General features: G+C 34.8%; 3 protein-coding genes across 15 annotated transcripts in view; 2 read left to right on the top strand and 1 right to left on the bottom strand.

The window, feature by feature from the left end:
- The window catches only part of LOC141378555 (uncharacterized), an 876,211-nt gene that overhangs the window by 392,725 nt on the left and 461,374 nt on the right, over positions 1-22,112 (bottom strand). The window lies entirely within an intron of this gene.
- Positions 977-7,566, top strand: ube2d1a (ubiquitin-conjugating enzyme E2D 1a). Of its 2 annotated transcripts, none has more exon segments than NM_201110.1 (7): positions 977-1,058; positions 2,266-2,329; positions 2,423-2,454; positions 2,563-2,640; positions 2,720-2,825; positions 4,306-4,399; positions 7,155-7,566. In NM_201110.1, coding segments are annotated over 7 exon segments (444 nt in total). In that variant the 5' UTR covers positions 977-1,034; the 3' UTR covers positions 7,201-7,566.
- The window catches only part of bicc1a (BicC family RNA binding protein 1a), a 66,106-nt gene continuing 53,453 nt past the window's right edge, over positions 9,460-22,112 (top strand). For all 12 annotated transcript variants that reach the window (XR_012393349.1, XR_012393348.1, XR_012393347.1 and 9 more), the window contains exon 1: positions 9,460-9,909. Coding sequence is in view for 3 of the 12 variants with exons in the window: in XM_068218870.2 (XP_068074971.1) it covers positions 9,723-9,909 (187 nt within the window). In the remaining 9 variants the exon portion in view is untranslated. The remainder of the gene's footprint in view (positions 9,910-22,112) is intronic.

Here is a 22,112-nt window from a genome sequence, read left to right as displayed (position 1 = left end):
ATATCTGCATAAACAAGACAGACAAGCGATATGAAAGCTACAGAAGCAAGGCTCCATAAACAATCAGATTATTTCCTGCAAGTAAACATGTAATTCACACAGCAGTGAAGTGGAGTTCATCGCAGAGGATGCAGGCAGTAATTCTGTCTGATATGTTGTTTACTGGGATTAGCTCTAATTTGCGATTAGCACACAGAACATCTGCATGCTGCATCAGAAATGAATTACAGTAATCCCTCAGCACCCATCCACTAAACACCCTGCCCTTCCAGTGCCCTTCCCTTCCTGTTTGGTGCATTTTATGTGGACATGCATTAATGTGGCAAATGCTTTCATCTAAATCACCTTAGTGCATTATTTAGTATTCTCTGAAACACACATATTTGTGCAGGATACCTCTAGGACTGCAGTGTACAGACAGGGACCCAAACCTTAAAAACAGGGTGTTTTATGTCCAGCTAAATTTCATGGTCAAGTGCAAAACATAGCGTCAGATGTACACTTTTGTGATGTTTTGTATGCTTTTATGTAAATGAGATACTGTTAAAGTAAACATTTATTCATTAATTTCCTTCGGCTATTTCAGAGGTCGCCACAGCAGAATGAATCACCAACCATTCCAGCATGTTTTACACAGCGGATTCCCTTCCAGCCGCAACTCAGTACTGGGACATAAAGTAAACATGTAAAAGCAAAACACCGTTAATAATGACACAAGAAGCAATAAAAATAAGCTGTGTATTTAAAAAAAGCGAATAAATACAGGTACAGATCATACGATCGTAATATAGTTTGTCACAGTTTATTGTATAATAACATAATATATAATAAATACATTATAAATATAATAATAATAAATCAACTTTTGAACGAACCATCCCACGCGCTTTGTTTTTTTTTGTTTGTTTGTTTGTTTTTGCTAATGTCAATAACAAGTAGGACTTTTATTTTGAAGTAAACTCCGCTCATGTCCGCCCTGTCATTGTTTTTCCCTTCACATCCACAGACAGAGAGAGAAAAGAAGCGGAGGTCTGATGGCTTTGAAAAGGATCCAAAAGGTAATGTTTTTTATTTCTAGAAAATAATAAATGTCTTAAAAGTAGACTAGCTTTACGTCGATTCTGGAGATCTACTCGTGTCTGGGATAACGAATCATCTCTCAGTCCACATTACTATGTAAAGTCAGAGGTTAGAGGAATTTATTTTTCGGCCAGATGAAAAGAGCTTGATGTCGAGAACAAAGCGAAGTCAAGTCATATAACGACATCAAAAATATTACATTGTAATTGTAACAAGTATACCATTGCATTGGTTCACTTTAGATTGGCGAGAGATATTTCCGTAGCTGTAGTTAATGCTGACCTTATATAAATTGTGAGGGGGGAAAAGTCTGTTAAGCATACACAATAACGTTACAGTAAGAACTTTAAATAAAATACATATTTAAAATATAATGTTAAATTGTATTTTAGAGATTATAATATGGGATATAATAAGATTATAATTTCAGTAAATATAATAACAATAATAAGTTAATATTGATTATATAACAGCATATTGTATATGCACATTACATAATCAGTCATGTCTAGACGTTATAAATGTATAAAGCAATTAAAGCTGAAATAAGAACAGTTATTTAATAAAAAATAAATATTTACTACTATGCACTTTAACATAAACATATAGTACAAACATACCACTACGTTAAAACTTCATATTAATTTAAAATGTCTACAGTAAAAATTGGCTCATCAGAATAGAAACAAAATACAGACACACACTTAAAATATCAGACCACAGTAAAATATTAATAGTTTTATTGTAATGATTTCTGATCAAATTTCTTTCAAATTTCAAATAGCAATACTGTTCTTTATAGCTCTTTTACTGACTGTTGTTCATAATAACAAATGCTTTTAGTTGTTGTGACAATTTTGGTTATTTGACCAAACATTGATTTCTTCTTCTGAGGTAGAAACATTGGCAGCGCTTTGTCCAGAAAATAAATACAAGCATGTCAAAATTGTTCTTTACATTTAGACTAAAGGTCTTCAGTAGTATTAGTAAAATGCTATTAAAGCAACATACATTACAAAATTTTGTCCTTTTTTCATAGCTAAATACCATTAATTTTATATATTAATATTTAATTTAGAATATAGGCTTTTTTTCATTACAATGATCCTACTTAAAGTTTTCTGTAAAGCTTTTGAGTCTCTGTTTGAAGCAAGTAAATATACCTTTTTGATACTTTATTCATAGGAACTACAGGACTTGCAACGGGATCCACCCTCGCAGTGCTCAGCTGGACCACTCGGAGAGGACTGTAAGTGTGTCTGCTCAATATATATTCACAATTATGGTCTTTAATTATTTTACAGAACATTGTGCTTTGATTATATAATATTTGCATTTTCAGTGTTTCACTGGCAGGCGACAATAATGGGCCCGGTAAGTACACAAGAATAATTTTTGTTCAGTATTTTCTGAAATGATTTACTGGCTCAATTAAACCAAGGAATTCGGTTATACATAAACTCTCGCTTCATCTCTTACTAGGGTGATAGTCCATATCAAGGAGGTGTTTTCTTCCTCACAATTCATTTCCCGACTGATTATCCCTTTAAACCACCAAAGGTAACTGGACAATTACATAAATTTGTTCTTACATAAATGACTTGTTCTTAAATATTTGACGTTATGTTTTTTCTGACAGGTTGCCTTCACAACGAAAATCTATCACCCAAATATCAACAGCAATGGAAGCATCTGTTTGGATATTCTGCGTTCCCAATGGTCACCTGCACTCACTGTATCCAAAGGTTAGAAATCACGTCAACCTTAAAGACAACATGATACACAAAATTTACAATGTTAATGTTGCTAGTGCACATTGTTATTCTTTAGGTGAATAATTAATCTGTGCAGTTGATCCACTGAATTATTATTTTTTTGGTACTCTTCAAATAAATCTTGACCATTTGTTTGTACGATTGGAGAGGCGGTCCCTCTGTTAACATCAGTTTGACAGTTTCAGCCACAATATTCTTAAATGTCTCTTAACATTAAAATAAAGTTTATTTTTTAGATGTTAGTATCAGTTTTGTTAATTTTTAGGATGTCTATAAGCAAGTGTGCAACAAAACAGTGACAAAATTCACTTTTAGAAGATTTTAAACTGTTATAAACATGTACAGCTTGTTGTTTGTCACAACGGTTGTATTCACGTCACCTCAAACTTTAGATTCTCATCAAATCGTGATCAATCAAATGCTCTTTATTTGACATTCTCCACCTCTTTCATTTTGCAACCATTCTCACTGGCGGAGCAGTGATAAACAAATTACTCTTGTCTGTTTTTTTAAAAGGCGAGTAGCTATACTCCCACCCACTCTTCACTTTTATTGGTTGAGATCACGTGAAACATTGAACAAAAATATGCATTTCAAAGCACTTCACAGGGCCTTTAACCACAACTGGTTACCATTTATTTGCTAAGAGGGAATGATGCACGAAAAGAAATCCCCGCCCCTACTCAATATTCCGTTTCGGTTGAAAGTACATCAACATTTTGAAATAAAAAAAACTCAACAACTTCTGGTTCACACAGACCTTACAGATAACATAAAATCAAAAGTACATTATCATTATTTTTATTTTTTTTATATGTTTATATTTCTATTTTTTATCAGTAATTTTTGCCATTATGATCCTAATTCAAAAAAGCATCACTACAGCGATAACATATTTTCTCTTCTCTGATGATGTGTTTAATTGTGGGCTCACTTGGCGGAGCAATCTGTCAATGAAATCAGATCATAGGAACAACAATCAAACAGCAGCCCAGTTAATTTCCAGTGTGCCATATTAACTGCTGCATTTATTCTCGTTTAAAAAAGCTGTTTTACATGGATCTATAGAACATTAGGAATGGTTAAATGAAAGATGAGTGCAACTTCTGTTGTATGCTGACTTTAATTAACTGGACTTTTATTATCTTTTCATCATAAATGTGTCTAATTTAGGGATTTAGTAATCTCTAGAATTTTAATTTTTGTGCTAATATTTTTTTTTAGTAAATCTAATTCAACAGTATTCTGCTGAGTGTGTTTTGTGTTGATGATTGTCTTGCATAAATAAACGTGAGAATCAATTAAATGTTCTTTTTAAATGGACATGCAAAGAAAACCTAAAAGGAATTGGAGTTTAGTATTGTGGCCAAATGTGATTTTATTTGAGCAATGTTCTCTTTACTTTTATTGACGCCAATAAAACGATTCTTGTCTGTGTTTTTCCTTTCAGTTTTATTATCCATATGCTCACTTCTGTGTGACCCCAATCCAGATGACCCTTTAGTTCCAGATATTGCACACATCTACAAATCAGACAAAGATAAGTAAGTGATTTTGATCTGGCTGATCTGACCTTTTCTGTCTGGTTCATCATAGTCGCGTTTTTATATACTATATATTGTAAAATATATTATTATAAAATGGTATGTATAGCATTATATTCTTTTTAAAACCTTTACTAACGCAACTTAGGTTTACTTGATAGTCCATATACATTTTGTTTTTTGAGAAAATCGTGTTAAAAAGTGTATCAGATACATCTCCATCACATTTTTTCCCAGAATGACCTAGGAAATAAATCAGCCTTTGAAAACTGCAGGCCAAGTTAATAACACATATGTTATTATAATACTGTGGGTGTTTTGTTTGTTTACTCTACATAGAGAAATGTGTATGTGTGTGAATGGTAGTGTGTTTATTACGAAAATTGACTTATCCAAGATTGTAATAAACAAAGCAAAAAATCTGCTCAGCCTTTAGTTAAGGGGTCACTAAGATTGTTTCTGGAGGGCTGGGTCCTGCAGATTTTACCCAGAGAATTTCTTACTATTTAGGGAGATGAAAATGTCTGCACCTACCATTGGAATACCTGTAACGCTCTAAGCAATAGCGGCTTTTAGTCTCCTTTCCTGCATACTGACATAGAGGCAATGTTAGCATTAGCCATTTTGCTATTTAGGCAAATCATTTCAGGCTTTCCTTCAATTGACCTTATTCCTCACGTACAAGCGGATTCACTCATTGGATACTTTTTGGTGTGAGATTTCCAGTCTCAATCACTTCCAATGACTTTTAGATCTTGTAAAATACTCCTTTTTCTGCGCCATGTTGTAAACTGATCTTTTATTAGTTTATTATAATACTTTTTATGTATAGTAATAAGCGCACTTGTTTGTAGAGCAAGTAGTTTGATAATTTTCTGCCATTTATTATACCTAGTCATTTCTCCCATAGGCAGCCGAATCGGAAGTTCTAAAACAATCACAAAAATGAGCACACTTCCGCAATGCAGAATAAGGTCAATAGGCTTTGGTTTGGCGTCAGCCCCAATCAAACAGACTTAAACAAGCTAAGCAAGGTCTTATTGGGAATACTTGAAACTTCCAGGCAGGTGTATTGAGGAAATTTGGAGCTAAACTTTGAAGGACACCGGCCCTCCAGGACCAAGTATGGTGACCACTGATTTAGTATAGGGAAAATATTAATAGTAATAAAAAATACAAAAGCAACAACGGTGGCATTATGTAAACCAACTATAATTTGAAGGCTTATAATCCTTCAAATAATTGAATTTTAAATGGTTATTATCAGATGCTCGTAAAAAAAAAATCTGTGTCAGTGAAATTGCAAAAAATATATTAAAACTCGATACTAATATGTTATTGTTGTATGGATATTTTAGCCGTGTATGAAACAATTTGTAACTTTTTAAAAATTGATTCACAAGGGTTGAATATAATTATACTAAGGCACATTATTATAGTTACAAATGTAACCATACTTGATATACTAACTGATGTTTCATATTGTTTAGTGAAATCTTAAGAAGTATGCTATAATATTATAAACTTCTCATTGATATACAGTCAGAATTATTAGCCCCCCTTTGATTATTTATTTATTTATTTTTAAATATTTCCTAAATGATGTTTAACAAACAAGGAAATTTTCACAGTATGTCTGATAATATTTTTTCTTTTGGAGAAAGTCTTATTTGCTTTAATCCGGCTAGAATAAAAGCAGTTTTAATAAATAAAAAAAAACATTTTAGGGACAAAATTATTAGCTCCTTTAAGTAAATTTTTTTTGATGGTCTACAGAACAAATTATAATTACACAATAACTTGCCTAATTACCCTATCCTGCCTAGTTAACCTAGTAAAGCATTTAAATATCACTTTAAGCTGTGTAGAAGTGTCTTGAAAAAGATCTAGTAAAATATTATTTACTGTCATCATGGCAAACATAAAATAAATCAGTGATTAGAAATGAGTTATTAAAACTATTTTGTTTAGAAATGTGTTGAAAAATTTTTTTCTCTCTGTTAAACAGAAATTGGGGAAAAATTAAATGGGAGTGAATAATTCAGGGGGCTAATAATTCTGAGTTCGACTGTACATTACAATGTCAAAATCTATATATTTTTTAACTTCTAAATATCAGCAGTAGAACAAATTGCATGTTTTCGCTCAATTTGGATTATTGTTTACTTTTCTTGTAAAATTAAAGCCTCATATTCTATAAGACACAAAAGGTTTTTTTTTTCAAGGTTTTGTTTTAAGATTCAATACATCTCTCTGTTACAAAACTGTGTGCCAGGATAGCTCAGTTATTAGCACTATCACAGGCTAGGTTGCTGGTTCGAGTCCCGGCTGGGCCAGTTGGCATTTCTCTGTGGAGTTTGCATGTTCTTTCCTTGTTTACATGGGTTTCCTCTGGATGCTTCGGTTTCCCCCACAGTTCAAGGACATATAGACATAAGTGAATTGAATAAACTAAATTTGCCGAAATGTATGAGTGCATGTGTGAATGAGAAAGTGTGTATGTGTTTCTCAATTCTGGGTTACGGCTGGAAGAGCATCCACTACGTAAAACATATGCTGGAATAGTTGGTGGTTCATTCTGCTGTGGTAACCCCTGGTATATAAGGGACTAAGCCAAAGGAGATTGAATGAATGTTTTAAAACTGATAATTTTTTCACACTTTTATTTCATATATTATGTGTTAAAAAGGCCTAATAGCAGCCATGTGCTGTTCATTTGTATAAACATTTTATTAATATTCTTTTTTTTTTTTAGGTATAACAGACTGGCAAGGGAATGGACTCAGAAGTACGCAATGTAACTGGACCATAAGGTTTTGAATTGGTTGCACATGGACACTATTGCTGCACACGAATCTGTACTGCACCTGTACAGAGACGAGACGTTTACCAACAGATGAACCTCCCCACACACACATATGCATAAACACAAACTCACAAACATATTTACACGCACAATTTTACAGAAAGCCCTTGTTCAGACGGAGTCAATCATCTCTGCTCACAGAGGCATCCAGGAACAACCTGTCAGTGAACACACACACAGACAAAAAAAAATGTTTTTATTTTCCAATGGATTAGTTACATTTTAGTAATTTTATTGTATAGAAATAAAAACAATATTGGATCATTTTTATTGTTTTTGCATTAAAAGGTGTTATTATAAAGATGTGCCTCGTTGCAGATGTTTATATTGTAAGGTATTTTCTATATTTAGCGTCACGGTGGCGCAGTGCTTTGCACAATCGCCTCACAGCAAGAAGTTCATTGGTTCGAGCCCCGGCTGGGTCAGTTGGCATTTCTGTATGGAGTTTGCATGTTCTCCAAGTGTTTGAGTGGGTTTTCTCCGTGTGCTCTGGTTTCCCCCACAGTCCAAAGACATGCGCTATAGGCAAATTGGGTAAGCTTAATTGTCCATAGTGTATGTGTGTAAATGGAAGAGTGTATGGGTGTTTCCCAGTGTTTGGTTGCAGCTGGAAAGGGATCCACTGTGTAAAACATGTGCTGGATAAGTTGGCGGTTCATTCCGCTGTAGCGACCCCAAAATAATAAAGGGACTAAGCTGAAAAGAAAATGAATGAATGATTTTCTATATTTGTGTGATGTTGGAATTGGACACTGCTCAGTATTTTTGTTTGTGCCACTAGATGGCGATATTAGCTGTTTTATATGCATCCATGAGAGCCTCCAATAGGAATATGTAAACATGGTTAAAATAAGTTTAAATTAAATACTTTATAGCGTATTTTAAAATAAGTCAGTAGAAATGTAGTTTTGTAATATTAATACATTTGGTAAAAATATTTTACAAGAGGTTGATTTAATGACAACTTCATTTTATATTAAATATCTTACAAAAACAATACAAATATTCTGACCTTTTTTAAAGAACAAAACCTAAATTTGATGAAAAGCATTTCTCTTAAAAAAACATACAATATGTCATTTTTAAAATGCATTTTAGTTTATTTTCTGAAAACAGATTTCATGCTTGAATTTCAAGATGATGTTTTTATTCCACAATTGAAGTAAATCACCCTTGGTGGTTTCACAATTCAGAAAATAAGTATTCATATATATATATGTATATATATATATATGTATATATGTGTGTGTGAGTACATGCTTCTTGTCGCATGACAACAAAATTAATTCATCTATGTTGGTTAAGGCCCAAGGTTAAAGCTAATCAATGTTTATAAAAAAATTACTTTTACCGTTATTAGGAAATTATAATATTACATCATGGCAAAGAGTTTTACCAACGCTGAACTTTCTTTGGTCACACTTTATTTTGAAGGTCTGTTTGTTGAATTTAAGTTACATTGCATCTACATGCCAACTAATTCTCATTAGAATATAAGTAGACTGTTGTTGTGGTTGGGGTAAGTTGATATGCACCTGCAAAGTTTCTTATAGTCAGTTAAATGTCAGTTGAAGGAGCAGTATCAACAGACTAGTTTTAGTAGACAGTCTACTAATAGTCAAATAGATCTATAAAATAAAGTGTTACCCTTGCTTTTATTTCAGAAATAAGTCTTTTGATGACACATTTTTTAATTAATCTTTATAATAATGGATTATACTTAAAGGCACAGTTTAACCTTAAACCTTTATGAGTTGAACACAAAAGAAGATATTTTGAGAAATGTTGGAAACCTGTAACCATTCATTGACTTCCATAGTGTTTGTTTATTACTATAGAAGTCAGTGGTTAAAGGTTTCCTGCTTTCCTCAAAAGATATTATTTTGTGTTCAACAGAAGGAAGAAACGCGTAAAGGTTTTGAGCGACTTGAGGGTAAATGAATAATCAGTGTAATTTTGGGTGCATCATCCCTTTTGTGGCCATTTGTTTAAAACGGAACCATAGAAAAGTGCAACCAAGTTGTTTTGTATTAATTAAATGTACATAAGTTGTATTTACTTAAAACGTTAAAATAAATAAATGTTTAGATTGATCGTTTTTTTACCGTGCAAACTGGTTGTGATGATGAGAAAGTTTTGGGAGGAGAGTGGGCGGTGATCCTGACACGTGAACGATCCCGCAGGAGCTCAATCCATCCATGCATCCATGACCTGCAGCTATAGTGTGCTGTGCTCTGCTCCTGGAGCCAGAGGAAAAGTGGAGTACATAGGAATCTGGGCCAGACTGAAACTTTCTCGGGGGTAGCGACTGGCCAGAAGGGCTTCAAGGAACTTCAAGGGCAGGACAAGGGAAAAACTTGCCTGCGAATCGGGATGTTTTTCTCCTAATGTTCACTAGCCGTTTACCTCTTCCACATACAAACCCAGCACATTAAGTTTAAAACACTTTAGGGGACAATGGCCGAACCGTTGAGTTTTATGCATCATGATCATGGCTCCAGCAGCGAGCGGAGTGACGACTCTCCGTCTGCCGTGTCTGAGGATGATTCCAGCGGCCACTGCGGCCACATCTCCCCGCCTGACCCAGACTGGACCGAAGAGAGGTTTCGAGTTGACCGCAAGAAACTAGAAACTATGTTACTGGGTACGTTAACTTCTTGAACACTTCCTTGACGAATTTAGAAGTCGGTTTAATGTTTTGAAAATACTTTTTGCTAACTTTGTGGTGCTGCTTGGCGTCGAGTCACATAAATAGTTTGTCTAAATATATCACAATGTTTCCTCGAAGACCATCTTGAAGGTTAGTTCTCCTTGTCTGTGTAGGACATGCTGATTAGTGTGTGGATGTTATATATTTTTGAGTAGCTTTGCATTGTAACCTGTTAAAGTTGTTAAACTTGAGCTGTTGCATGCACAAATGTAATATTTAAACTTCTAATGTTCATTTAGTATAAAAATGTTGAGGTTAGACCTTGAAAACAAGGTTAAGAAAAACGTTCAGGGATTTGTTGTTGGCGTTTCATAAAAGTTCAATTCAGTAATGCCTATATTTCTGATAGTTTTAAAGTATAACAATACAATGTCATGATCCATCAAGGTATCATAATTTGACAGTCTTTCATTACAGAATCTATTATATAGTTCAATAAAATGACAATTTAATCATCATTTATTCACCATTATTTCACGTATAACTTTGGGTTTTCGTTTCTCAAACTGTCTTTTATCCTCCAAGGAAGAAAGTCATTTAGCTTTGCAATGATTTGAAGGTGAATAAAGGAAGACAGAGTTTTTGTGTAAACTGTGCCTCTTTAAAAGCTGCTTATGGCTGTAAATGTAAGCAAAACATAATTTGGTTGATTTATCAGTCTGCCAGACATTGATGGTCACTTAAAATGTCACCACAAGTCAACTTTCAACACATTTTCATCTATTTGTAAGAATATTTTCAATTCCTGAGGCTTCAAGGTCAAGATAAAAAAAAAAACACTTTTGAAGCTATATTAGTAAAGACGTTTCAAAGATATACAGATTTTTTCTACTTTAGGTCTAATCCTAAACCAAACCTTCAAATCCAAAAATATCAGCTATGTAAAATAGGATTCGTAGGCAATCATGATATATTGATGCGTATTGGGGCTGGGCCTATAAACAATATTATATCGAATCACACTAAAGTTTATGTCAATAACAATGATAAGCTTTGGACTTTTTTTTTTTACTCTATATTGACCTAAGACTCAATCACACAGCAGAAATGTGCAACAATTGGAATCTAGAAGTGTATTGATATTAGAGTTGCACTGATTTTTTTTGGCTGCCAAATATTATCATGCACTGAAAATAGGTAATGTTATTTAATTGATCATTTCATTTTTGTGGCTTCTGTCATTGTTGGGATACTCTTTTAAATATAGAAGAAATAACTGATATCGCAATATATCAGCCAAAAATCCCATACCTGTGTTTCCCTAATAACTTGACTGATTCAAAAGTCAATTCAACTACAATTGTAAAAAGAAACTCATCAATATTTTGGCAACTTTTGAGTGAGTTACGCATTTTTCATGAATTTGGCCCTCATAATTTGCAAAATCTGTATATAAACAGTTTTTGAAGCAACATCATTATGGTTAAAGCTCATCATTCAACACTTGCATTATATTCTACATCAGCAGTAGACAGTTTACTGCAGAATGATGTTCAAGTCCTTTCGTTTTCCTTTTGTTGTAACTTTAGCGGAGTAGAATTTAAACAAGTTAAAGTATCACAAGTTGAGGTCAGTGGTTTGGTATTGGCGTATTCTAAACATGTACAAAACTTCTGGTCTGCTGATGCGGGCCCTCAGTTTGCAATGACTTTGTTGTTATCATGCATTCAAATCAACCAAACTCAAGATAGTTATGGATGTTTACTCCATAAATAAAACAATGTAAACATTTCTTTCGATTGATTATGCTGCATTTTAAAGGAATCTAAAGCTTTACTTTATTTCTTTAACTTTCCTAGCATTAAACATTTGAGATTTATCAGCTGATCTCGAAGTCTGTCGGAATCACTTTTAGCTTAGCTTAGCATAGATAATTGGATCAGATTAGACCATTAGCATCTCACTCAAAAGTTGCCAAAGTATTGATGATTTTCCTTTTACTATAATCTCTTTACCGGTGTAAGATGTTAAGATATTATGCTGATTCTAACTGGTCGTGCAAGTATAGGGTTTAGTGCTGGGGACTATTTTTAGGAGCTGTTTAATATGTAATGAGAGTATAGTTTAGGGCTGTATGATAAAATCTGACATTGCGATATTTACTATTTATAAACAATATGAATACAGTTTTACAAGATGAATTGAAGAGGTCTATTTGGGAACGATTAATTAATTTTCGATTGATTGGGGAACAAATCATGCATTTTGTAGGGGAACAAATCATGCATGAAATGAAATAAACAAAGTACAAGCATAGCTAAATGCAACAGAGCAAATGTAAAAGTGAAATAAACAGTGCTTTATGGTGTTCAGGGTATAGTCAAATCCTATTTAGATGAAGAAATTGAAATAATCAAACATAAAATAACACTGCAAAGACTTTATGGTATAAATAGTTTAATAAAATGATTTTTGAGGAGTCGTGGCGGCATAGTGGGTAGCACGACCGCCTCACAACAAGAAGGTCACTGGTTCGAGTCCCAGCTGGGTCAGTTGGCATTTCTGTGTGGAGTTTGCATGTAATCCCCGTGTTTGTGTGGGTTTCTTCTGGGTGCTCCGGTTTCCCCCACAGTCCAAAGACATGCTATATAGTTTAATTGAATAAGCTTAATTGTCCGTAGTGTATGGGTGGTTCCCAGCATTGGGTTGCGGCTGGAAGGGCATTACGCCCTATTCACACGGGGCGTCAGCGTCAACGCTTCCCATTCACTTTGAATGGGTGACGTCAGGCGTTGCCGAACTGCATTGTGGATCCGTCGGCGCCGCTTCAGAAGCGTTCCTCGCTGCAGAAGTTGGGACCAGCTCAACTTTTCAAGCGCCGACGGAAGCGTCAGCCAATCAGATCGCTGTATGCAAATACACCAGCTCAGACAGTGGCCTATTGCTGACTGAATTTCATTGGCTGACGCTTCTATGACGATCGTTTCAGCTCCAACTTCAGACACGCCCTCTGTCAAGCGTTGACGCTGAAGCCCCGTGTGAATAGGGCGTTACACTACTTAAAACATATGCTGTATAAGTTGGTAATTCATTCCACTGTGGCGACCCCTGATTAATAAAGGGACTAAGCTGAAGGTAACAAATGAATGAATAAAATTATTTTCTATTAAAGTTATAAATAGTAAAATTGCTTGTGTCTAAATGCTTTAAATTCTCTTAGCACTTAAAATCTTATGCAAATGACAAACTTTTACTCCATTATAGTTAAAATCTGGAGTAACTCCACAAATCTTGTGTATTTTGAACTGTGGCTATATAATGCTATAATAATTTTTATAGCCAATGTTCATGTTGCGATTTATCGAAGCTGAAAGAATATATTGTGCCACCCAAGTATAGTTCCTTGCCATATCTGCCTAGAAAATGGCAACTTTTGGTTTTCCGGCAGTCTTAGTACACAATGTAATAGGGTTGTCTGTCCATATCCAATCACGTGAACGGAAATTGGGCCCAATATTGCGGTTTCGGACTCGATCGGATTCAGATATTATCTCCCGATCAGGACTTGAAGAGATATATATATATACTATATATATAATATATATATATATATATTATCATTATTTATGCCATTGGTTAAATGCCAGCAAAGTAGAACATTGAAGCAGCTTGAAGCAGAAAGTGCGAGTAATTCTGTGGTCTGGAGGTATTATAAAGTTGATGATGACAACATTGCCATAGCAAACTGTGAGATATGTAAACTTAGAGTTGCAAGAGGTGGAAAGGAAAAAGCTACATTTAACACTACAAACCTAATAAGGCAATTAAAAAACAAACACCTGATACAATAAAGCAATTTAACCCAGGCAACCCCACTGAATACAAATTAACTAAAAAATAAGGAAAGTCCTGGATCTGTTTCTTTGCTCTTCTTTATTCTTTTTTTGTATTATTGAAATATCGGATTGTGTTTTGGTATCGGTAGATACTCAAAATCAAATGACTTATACTCGAAGGCAAAAAAGAAAAAAAAAAACCTGATCTGGACATTCTTAAAATGTAACCAAAGACTCAAGCTTAAAATGATTTGAATTTAATCTAAAAATCCAATTCAATGATATATGCTAAGCTAAGCTAAATGTTCTAAACGGGGAAATCACCCAAATGGATTCAAAAATAGTTTAAAAATGGCTTAATTCTAGGAGTTTAGTGTTCCTTTAAGTTGTTTTGCTTTGGGACAAGTGAAAAAACCAAGACCTCCAGTATGCTTCTCCCCCCTTTGTGTGTGTTCATGTGTGCTATTGCGTGAGTGAACGCTTCCCTGATATTTGGACCCCGTGTCAAAGGTCAGTTCAGCACGATCATGAGAAAGACCTCCATTGCCAATTTACCACATTTGCAAATCATTCAACAACACTTTCCACATCACACACACATATACTTACTCTACAGTCATTGTTGTAGCGATGTGGGCATTTTTTCCCACACCTATGATTCAGTGACTCGTAATCATCCCTTTGCTCCGGCTGACGTTCCAACATCTGGAGGTGTTTTGAACGGTGGCTGTTTTGATTGGTCATATGCAGCAAGCAGGCGGGATCATAAATTCAGCAATGTGTGTTTTTTTTCTGTGTGTGTGTGTGTGTAAAGCTTTAGTGTGTGGCACAGTTCTTCTCCCTGTTTCCAGGAAATGGGAGAGAGAGCAAGAGAAACAAGGCATGGAGGGTTACAATTAAAATCATTTTTCTTAAGAATAACATTGGAGAGAGTGTGGTCAAGAGAGACCCACTCTTGTACTTTTCCCCCTTCGGCCAGACTGATTAAATACTCATTTTTATAGGCTTACTCAGAAAGACTGATGGGGAGAAGTTGATCACCTATGATTCTTGTTCACGTAAAGGAATCAGAGCAGTTTTAGGGTTTCTTCGGAAAGCACCATTATTAAATGTCTCGTAGACCCATAATAACTTGCACAGGAGAAAATTTGGAGGAAAATGCATGCATTGATTGACTTTCTTTGTTACACTTTCTATTTGAGTCTCTATTTCTCACTATTGCTAATGGGTTTGTATATTAGGATTCAGTATTTTTCTGCACCCCAGTGGATGTTACATCAGATGCCTGGTTTTGATTAAAAACAGAGGAATGTGTGCTTGCCTGACCTTATATTCTGCGTGATGAGGAATTTGTAAAAGAATGCAGTGTTTGTTTATCAGAGTTTATTCCGGCACTTTATGGAAATCATGTGTCCACTTAAGTGGCTGTGTGATCAAAATGTGTTTATTTTGGGGCGGGGGAGTTTGTCGCAGTGGGATGTGAAACAGCATATCAAGCTCTAAGTGTCAATATATCTCTTTAAAGGATATTTCACCCAAAAATGTAAATTATGGCATCATATACTTAACCTCATGCTTTTTTAAACCCATATGATTTCCATTTGTCTTCATTTCAGAAATGAGATGCATAAAGATATTTTTAGGTTGTGTTCAGATTTGACAGGTTTGATTTGATTAGAATTATCTCTTGGAAATTAGATTTATCTCTTGGTGCTGTTTTGACTCAAAATTGAAGATTGTATGAACATGTTAAACTTACGGTAATCTATAAGCTATAAAAACAATTAATAAAATTTAAACTATTTCTAACTCCAGTCTCTTAATTTTGCTAATATAGAATAACAATTATTTTATTCTTGTACTTCAGCTTCTTATCACATATTCTGCCCAATCAATTGCTCTCTAGAATCTAGTGTCTAGAATTTCCCTAAAATATAAATAGGCACAATTAGGTGCCATTCACACTAGTGCGATTTTGTTTTAAAATAACGTTGTTCAACAAAACTTATGGTCCAGCTGAAATTGGACACTTGACGCATGATATTGAACAAATCTGACATTGCAATATTTTTATCTGTGAAAATGTATGTATTGCGATATAAATACAGTTTCACCAGATGGTTTAAACAGCTCTATTTGTGAAAAAAATCATTAATTTTGGTTGGTTGGGTCCATTTTGTAAGGTGTGAATCATGTATAATAATAATAAAATTGCAAGAATTATTACAATAGAGCAAAAAAAAAGTCAATGAAACAGTTCTTTATGGTGTTCCAGAGAGTCAAACAGTATTCAGATACAGAAATTTAATAATAGAATGTACAATAACACTGTGTAGTCTTCATTGTATTAATTATTCAGTCAAAATTTTCTTCATTAAAGGTACAAATGTTTTAGGTTATTGTGCCAGAATGCTTTACACTTTCTAGAAATGCCTTTAAAACACTTGCAAATTAAAAAGTTTCACTCTATTACGGTTATACGTTGCAATGACTCCACAAATTTTATGTATTCTCAATTGTTGATTGACTATAATGCCAACTCAGCATTGCATATCCTGTGTTGTGATTATTGCGGACACACACATTGCAGTATTGATGCTGAAATGATATATTGTCCAGCCCTAACTTATTGGCACAATTGCTATTCTCTGTATAATTAAAGACACCAATGGGTAGTAGAATCATAAAAGCCTTTTTATTTGTATCTTTAGATAAGATCTTAAAAATGATATCATAAATGCTAAGTGCACCAAACAAACCAAACAAAACCTTTAAAGCGGTGGTCCATAGTGCTATTTTAAGGCTTGGTTGTGTTTATAAGATGTAAAGCAATGTGTGCTCATGCTTCATTTGTAGAAAATCACATTATTTTTTTCATATATCTTTCTTTGATTATATACAGCTACTCAGCCAACAAGAAAATGACTGTCATATTTCCTAGTTTCTCCCGCCCTCAAGAGGCTCTGATTGGTCAGCTAGCATAATGCTCCAAGTTACATCTGTACAAGCACGCGTTTTAGCTAAATCAGACAGAAATTCAAGAGCACACAGCTGAACTTCACGCCTGCTCTCTAAAATAACACCTGACAAGGTTTTTTACATATATCCGGAATAAGCATGTGTAAATAATATGAAACGTTTGTGTATCTTTTGTGAGTTTGTTACCTGAGATGAAGAACGCAGGAAAAGCGGCAGCATTAAGATACACTGCACCGCTGCTGAAGACTCTGGCTGTTTAAAGGGGTTTGATGAATAAATATGAATTTGTAGCTAAATTGTTAGTGGTGCCAAACAGCATTTCTCTTTGTTTACATCCTCGTTTACGTCCTTACTACAACATTACGTTAATGCTAGAAACTGTGCCTGTAGTTAGTCAATTTTAACAAATAAAAACACTTACAGGTTGTGGCTCACAATCCACAGCTTCATTGGTTGGAGTAGTTTGTAGCCAAATCCAGCACTGAACTGAGATTTTGGAAGCTGTCCATTGTTAAATGCTTGCTATGCTTGTATAATTCACTTGAACATAATTAAAATTCAATTTTATGCCCTTCTCTCTTTGTGTTGTGTTCTTTGGAACCCCAAGTACAGAAACAGAACAAGCTCTGTGGAATTAGCAGCATTTGGACTGCATTTTAGCTTTCTCTGTTATAAAATTACAACACCTCTGGTCATGCCCCGTTGCTAGTTATGTTGTTTGCGCATGGTGAATGTGTGTAACCGGAAGTCCCTGTGATCTCACTAGCTAAGCTAACTGTAAAATCCAAGGTCTCCCTTAGTATTGAACTTTGAGCATATGACATTTAGAGATGTTCATGTTTACACAGCTACATTACACATCAACTAAATTTTAAAATATGATATCGTAGTGGATTACCCCTTTAATGAATTTTAAGATGAGTCTATTGAAAGTCGGTTCACCCAAAACTCTTACACTTTAAAATATTTGTTAATAGATCAGAAAATAAAATCTTATTTAAAGTTTAAAATAAATGATCCTGTTCGGGCCTTATCATTTAAAAGAAATGTTTTTACAAATGCTTTGAATAACAAATGTTATTTCAAATAATTCACATAATCTTTCATAAGGTTAAGAACTTTATTTTTTTGGGTGAACAAACAACTTCAATTTAGCGAGTGTGAAAATGTGTGTTGGTTGGGTTTGTTACAACCAAACATTTGCTGTGTATTTTCTGAATTTGCTTATGCGTGCAGCGTGTTTTAAGACATGTGGATTTTATTTATTGAGTCTAATTTTGTCTGGGAGCATGTTCAGTGCATCATTCTTAACATGCTGCATGTGTCTGGGTTGCTGAGTGAAGCAACAGGAAGCGCGTTGTGTTTGGGGAATGTGCTCATGGCTCAGTGCTGTTGCCAGGAAACACAGGTCTAGATTTTTCTTTTTACATGCAATCATACATGTGCAGTTTGACTATATAAGGCACTCTTCCAATTTAACATAGACATTTAAGCAGGTTTATCAAGCAGGCATTGAGTTGCATTTTTAAATGTCTAAATTATTAATCAAACATTGTAACATTGGTAATGTTGTCATGGTAACAGTTGTTTTATGTAGTGACTGGTGCAGTATGTCAATGACTACATTTACAGTACATGGACATCAGTAATTGAATTATTTGTCTTGAGCTGTGCGATTTGGGGAAAGTATCTAATTGCAATTTTTTTGACTGATATTGCGATTTGATTTTCGATTTTAATTTAATTCAAGCTTCAGCTCAATAGTCTGTAAGCTGTAGCAACAGTTCTGCAGCAGCTCTTAAAAATGACCTGTTTTTGTTCGGTGTCTGTGACTTTGAGAAAAAAAAAATTCCCATATTACAAATGCTGTTTACCTTTGATATTAATTTGTCCATTAATGCTTCTGATTCTGACGAACGTAAGTGTACTCACTCAATTGGCTAGTAAGACTGTCACACACAGCTGGCAGTCATGCATTTGTGCCAATATCATATCAATTTAATAAGGATTCTTTTTCAAATAGGTTTTTTAAGACTATGTTGCAAATACCAAGAATACAGTACAACCAAACTAATGTCCCCATATAAAAATATACTCTTACAATGTATGTTTAAGAATAAATGGCAATACAACGTCGTCCATGATCAAATATTGTGTTATCGCACAGCCCTACGTCATTGTCATCGTCACCACGCTATCAACGTTTCCTCCAGAGTTTCATGTAATTTCTGGTGTTTCAGTTTTAGTTTTTTGACTTTAACAACAGTTCGGCAGTTTCACTTTCAATTTAGGAACATTTCATTCATGCCCAGGTGTCAAACTGAGGTATTGAATGTGCGTATGAAGTAAGGACTGGCGTTTTAATGGAATTTGATACTGCATGCTGAATGAAAAAGAAAAAACCTCCACATTTCACCATGCAGAAGTCTGTGGTCCTTCACTAGTTCGGTAGGTGCAGAGAAAAGTCTCAAACAGATGTGTGTGTATAGACCATCCTGTCGCAAAATGCGACGAAAATCCTACACAACAGTAATATTTTGATCACAGTGCTTACATGTTTGTTCTGCACTTCAACAATGCGACAAGAGATGCAACGATTATAGATTTTGGTTGTAAGATTATAGTCTGAGGAATAATCACAGTTATCATGATTATTATGCTTTCCTTAATTTCAAAACACTACTAGTTTAGTAAATCACATGAAAACACCTTGTATTTTAGGGCGTACTCACACAATGCTATCCGAATCGTGCCCAGGCCCATTTCCCAGATCGTTTAAGAAGTGTGAGTGCTCTGAATCGGGCTCAGGCACAGTTCAGTTGGCCGGCCCTGGCTCGATAGGAAGAGATTTGCAAAAGCATGGTTCACTTGAGCTCAGAAACTGAAGACGAGATGTGAGATTTAAGGGACTGTTTCATATGGATTTAATATTCATTTTTAGTATTTAATGAACGTGAACTGTCATAGATTATTAAAGATGCAAACCCCTCACTGCACAACAGCTGCACCTCCTAATCCTCCTAATACCTGCAGCACGAGGACTTAATTAATTTTTTTATGAGTATATAAAGTGGCGGATCTGTTGCACTTTTAATCAACTGTATTATGAAATGTTTGTTATTTTCATTATTATTTATTTATTTTTCTCATTGGTGTAGAAATGTATATATTCTATACAAAGTATGAAGTTGAATAGTCAGTTCTTGTCATGTGACTCCTGGTGCACCTAAGCATGGACTTGTCGTGTAGCGTGCGCACCGCTTGCATGTCACTTCCAATATGTGCCAAGAAAAGAAATAACGAACTTGCTCGCACAAAGGCTTGCTTGCTTATTAGCCTCTGTGTACAAGCTCAGAACTTTAAAGCAGCGCACAGTTGGGATAACTTTGTTTGATTGCAGCTGTTTTGTTCCATGAAGAAACGCAGTGTTGAGAAGCCTTTACGATTAATCAAGCATGACAAATTAAAGCCTGGTTAATAGTGAAACTGGTTAATCGTTGCATCCCTAAATGCGACTAAAATCAGCATGCTCCACATGTCCTAATTCCATTTCTGTTTAGTTCGATTATAACCGTAATCAGATTAAATGAGTAAAAAATTGTTGTTTTCAAGGTAGAACCTTAATCAGAGTACTGTCTTAATCGTATTAAAATCAGATTATTGGTGTCCATGTAAAAGTACTCACTGATGATTTCATTACTTTTTTTGACAATTGCAACTGGCAGGCGTTTTTACTAGTTCTATAAATACAAGAACTTCCCGAAATAGGTGCATTTTCTTCCCAAAAAGACTTCTGTTTGAATGTTTACAAATCCATTTCTTGGGTTTTAATGCATCAGGTTTGGAATTGTTTTTGTAAAACATTTCAGGTTGGAGTGCTGAATCATAATGTACTGATTCACTGGATTACTAAGACATGCATGTTTGGCAGAAATACTCCATATCTGATGTGGGAGAGTTTCAGTTTGGCTGCAGACTCATCCGTGTTCATAACCTGTCAAACAAAGATAAAGTTCCTTGAGATTAGATGTTCGCATTATTTCAGTCACATTATCGTTCAATCCTTTTCACTGAGAGTTCTTGAATGCATTTTCAGCACATCTGTAGTTTATAACCGCACACATTTTTGCAGTTCACATGCTTGATTATTGGCTTATTTTCTTTCTTAAGTTGAGTAGTTTTACAGACTTCTATCTGTTAGTGGTACGCATTTTTTCTGAGAGGCATTCAGCCCTGAGTGTGAGTTTCCCATGAACAGATGTTTCACTCCAGCTCTTGATTTTGAGTTTACTTTCGTGCACACTTCTTGCTTTCAGAACTTGCAAAAGAAAGAGTTGCAGAATATTGTACAACTCTAGTCTGCAATTGATGTGTTGGCATAATGTGTGTAATATCAAGTTATGACATTGAGCATAAAATGTCTGAGGAGATAAAAGCTCTGATTTTTTTTTTTACACAAGTGACTGAGCTTAAAGGGGCTAATAATTGTGACCTTAAAATGTTTTTTTTAAAGATTAAGAACTGCTTTTATCCTAGCCGAAGTAAACAAATAAGACTTTCTCCAGAAGAAAAAATATTATCAGACATACTGTGAAAACTTTCTTGCTCTGTTAAACATCATTTGGGAAATATTTCAAAATCAAAGGGCTTTTATACATTTATGTCAATATATTTTAATTATTTACAAGCATGTTGGTGCATTATTTTGTACGACGTGATTAGTCATGATTAAACAGTGCTAAACGTGTCAATTTTAAATAGATTTAATATTATTTAGATTAGATTAGATTTTAATATTATTAATTTTTTTTAATAATAAAAAGAAATTGATTTAATTAGCGTTGACTGAAATCGCAGAGCCCTTACTTCTGAATGATGGTGTGGGTTATTGTGACAGCAGTGCACAGCACATCATTCGTTCATTCATTTTTTTCCGGCTTAGTCCCTTTATTAATCAGGAGTCCCCACAGCGAAATGAACCGCTTACTCATCCAGCATATGTTTTACGCAGCGAATGCTCTTCCAGCCGCAACCCAACACTGGGAAATTTTAGCTTACCCAATTCACCTATAATGCATGGCTTTGGACTGTAGGGGAAACTGGAGCACCCAGAGGAAACCCACGCCAACAAGGGGAGAACATGCAAACTCCACACAGAAATGACAAGTGGCCCAGCCGTGGCTCAAACTAGCAACCTTCTTGCTGGGAGGCGATCGTGCTATCCACTGCACCACCGTGACACCCACTGACAGCACGGTTAAAAAAAAAAACAGATGCTGATTGTGAGTGTGTTTCTATCATCTCTCGCCCACTCTCTGAGCTTTGGAGTTGAAGGGAAGTTCCAGGATTGTCCAGGAGAGATGCACTCAAATTATACAGTTT

The sequence above is a fragment of the Danio rerio genome, chromosome 17 (genome assembly GCF_049306965.1).
Source record: "Danio rerio strain Tuebingen ecotype United States chromosome 17, GRCz12tu, whole genome shotgun sequence".
NCBI classification, from domain to species: domain Eukaryota; kingdom Metazoa; phylum Chordata; class Actinopteri; order Cypriniformes; family Danionidae; genus Danio; species Danio rerio.
This window is presented reverse-complemented; position numbering and strand designations above follow the sequence as displayed.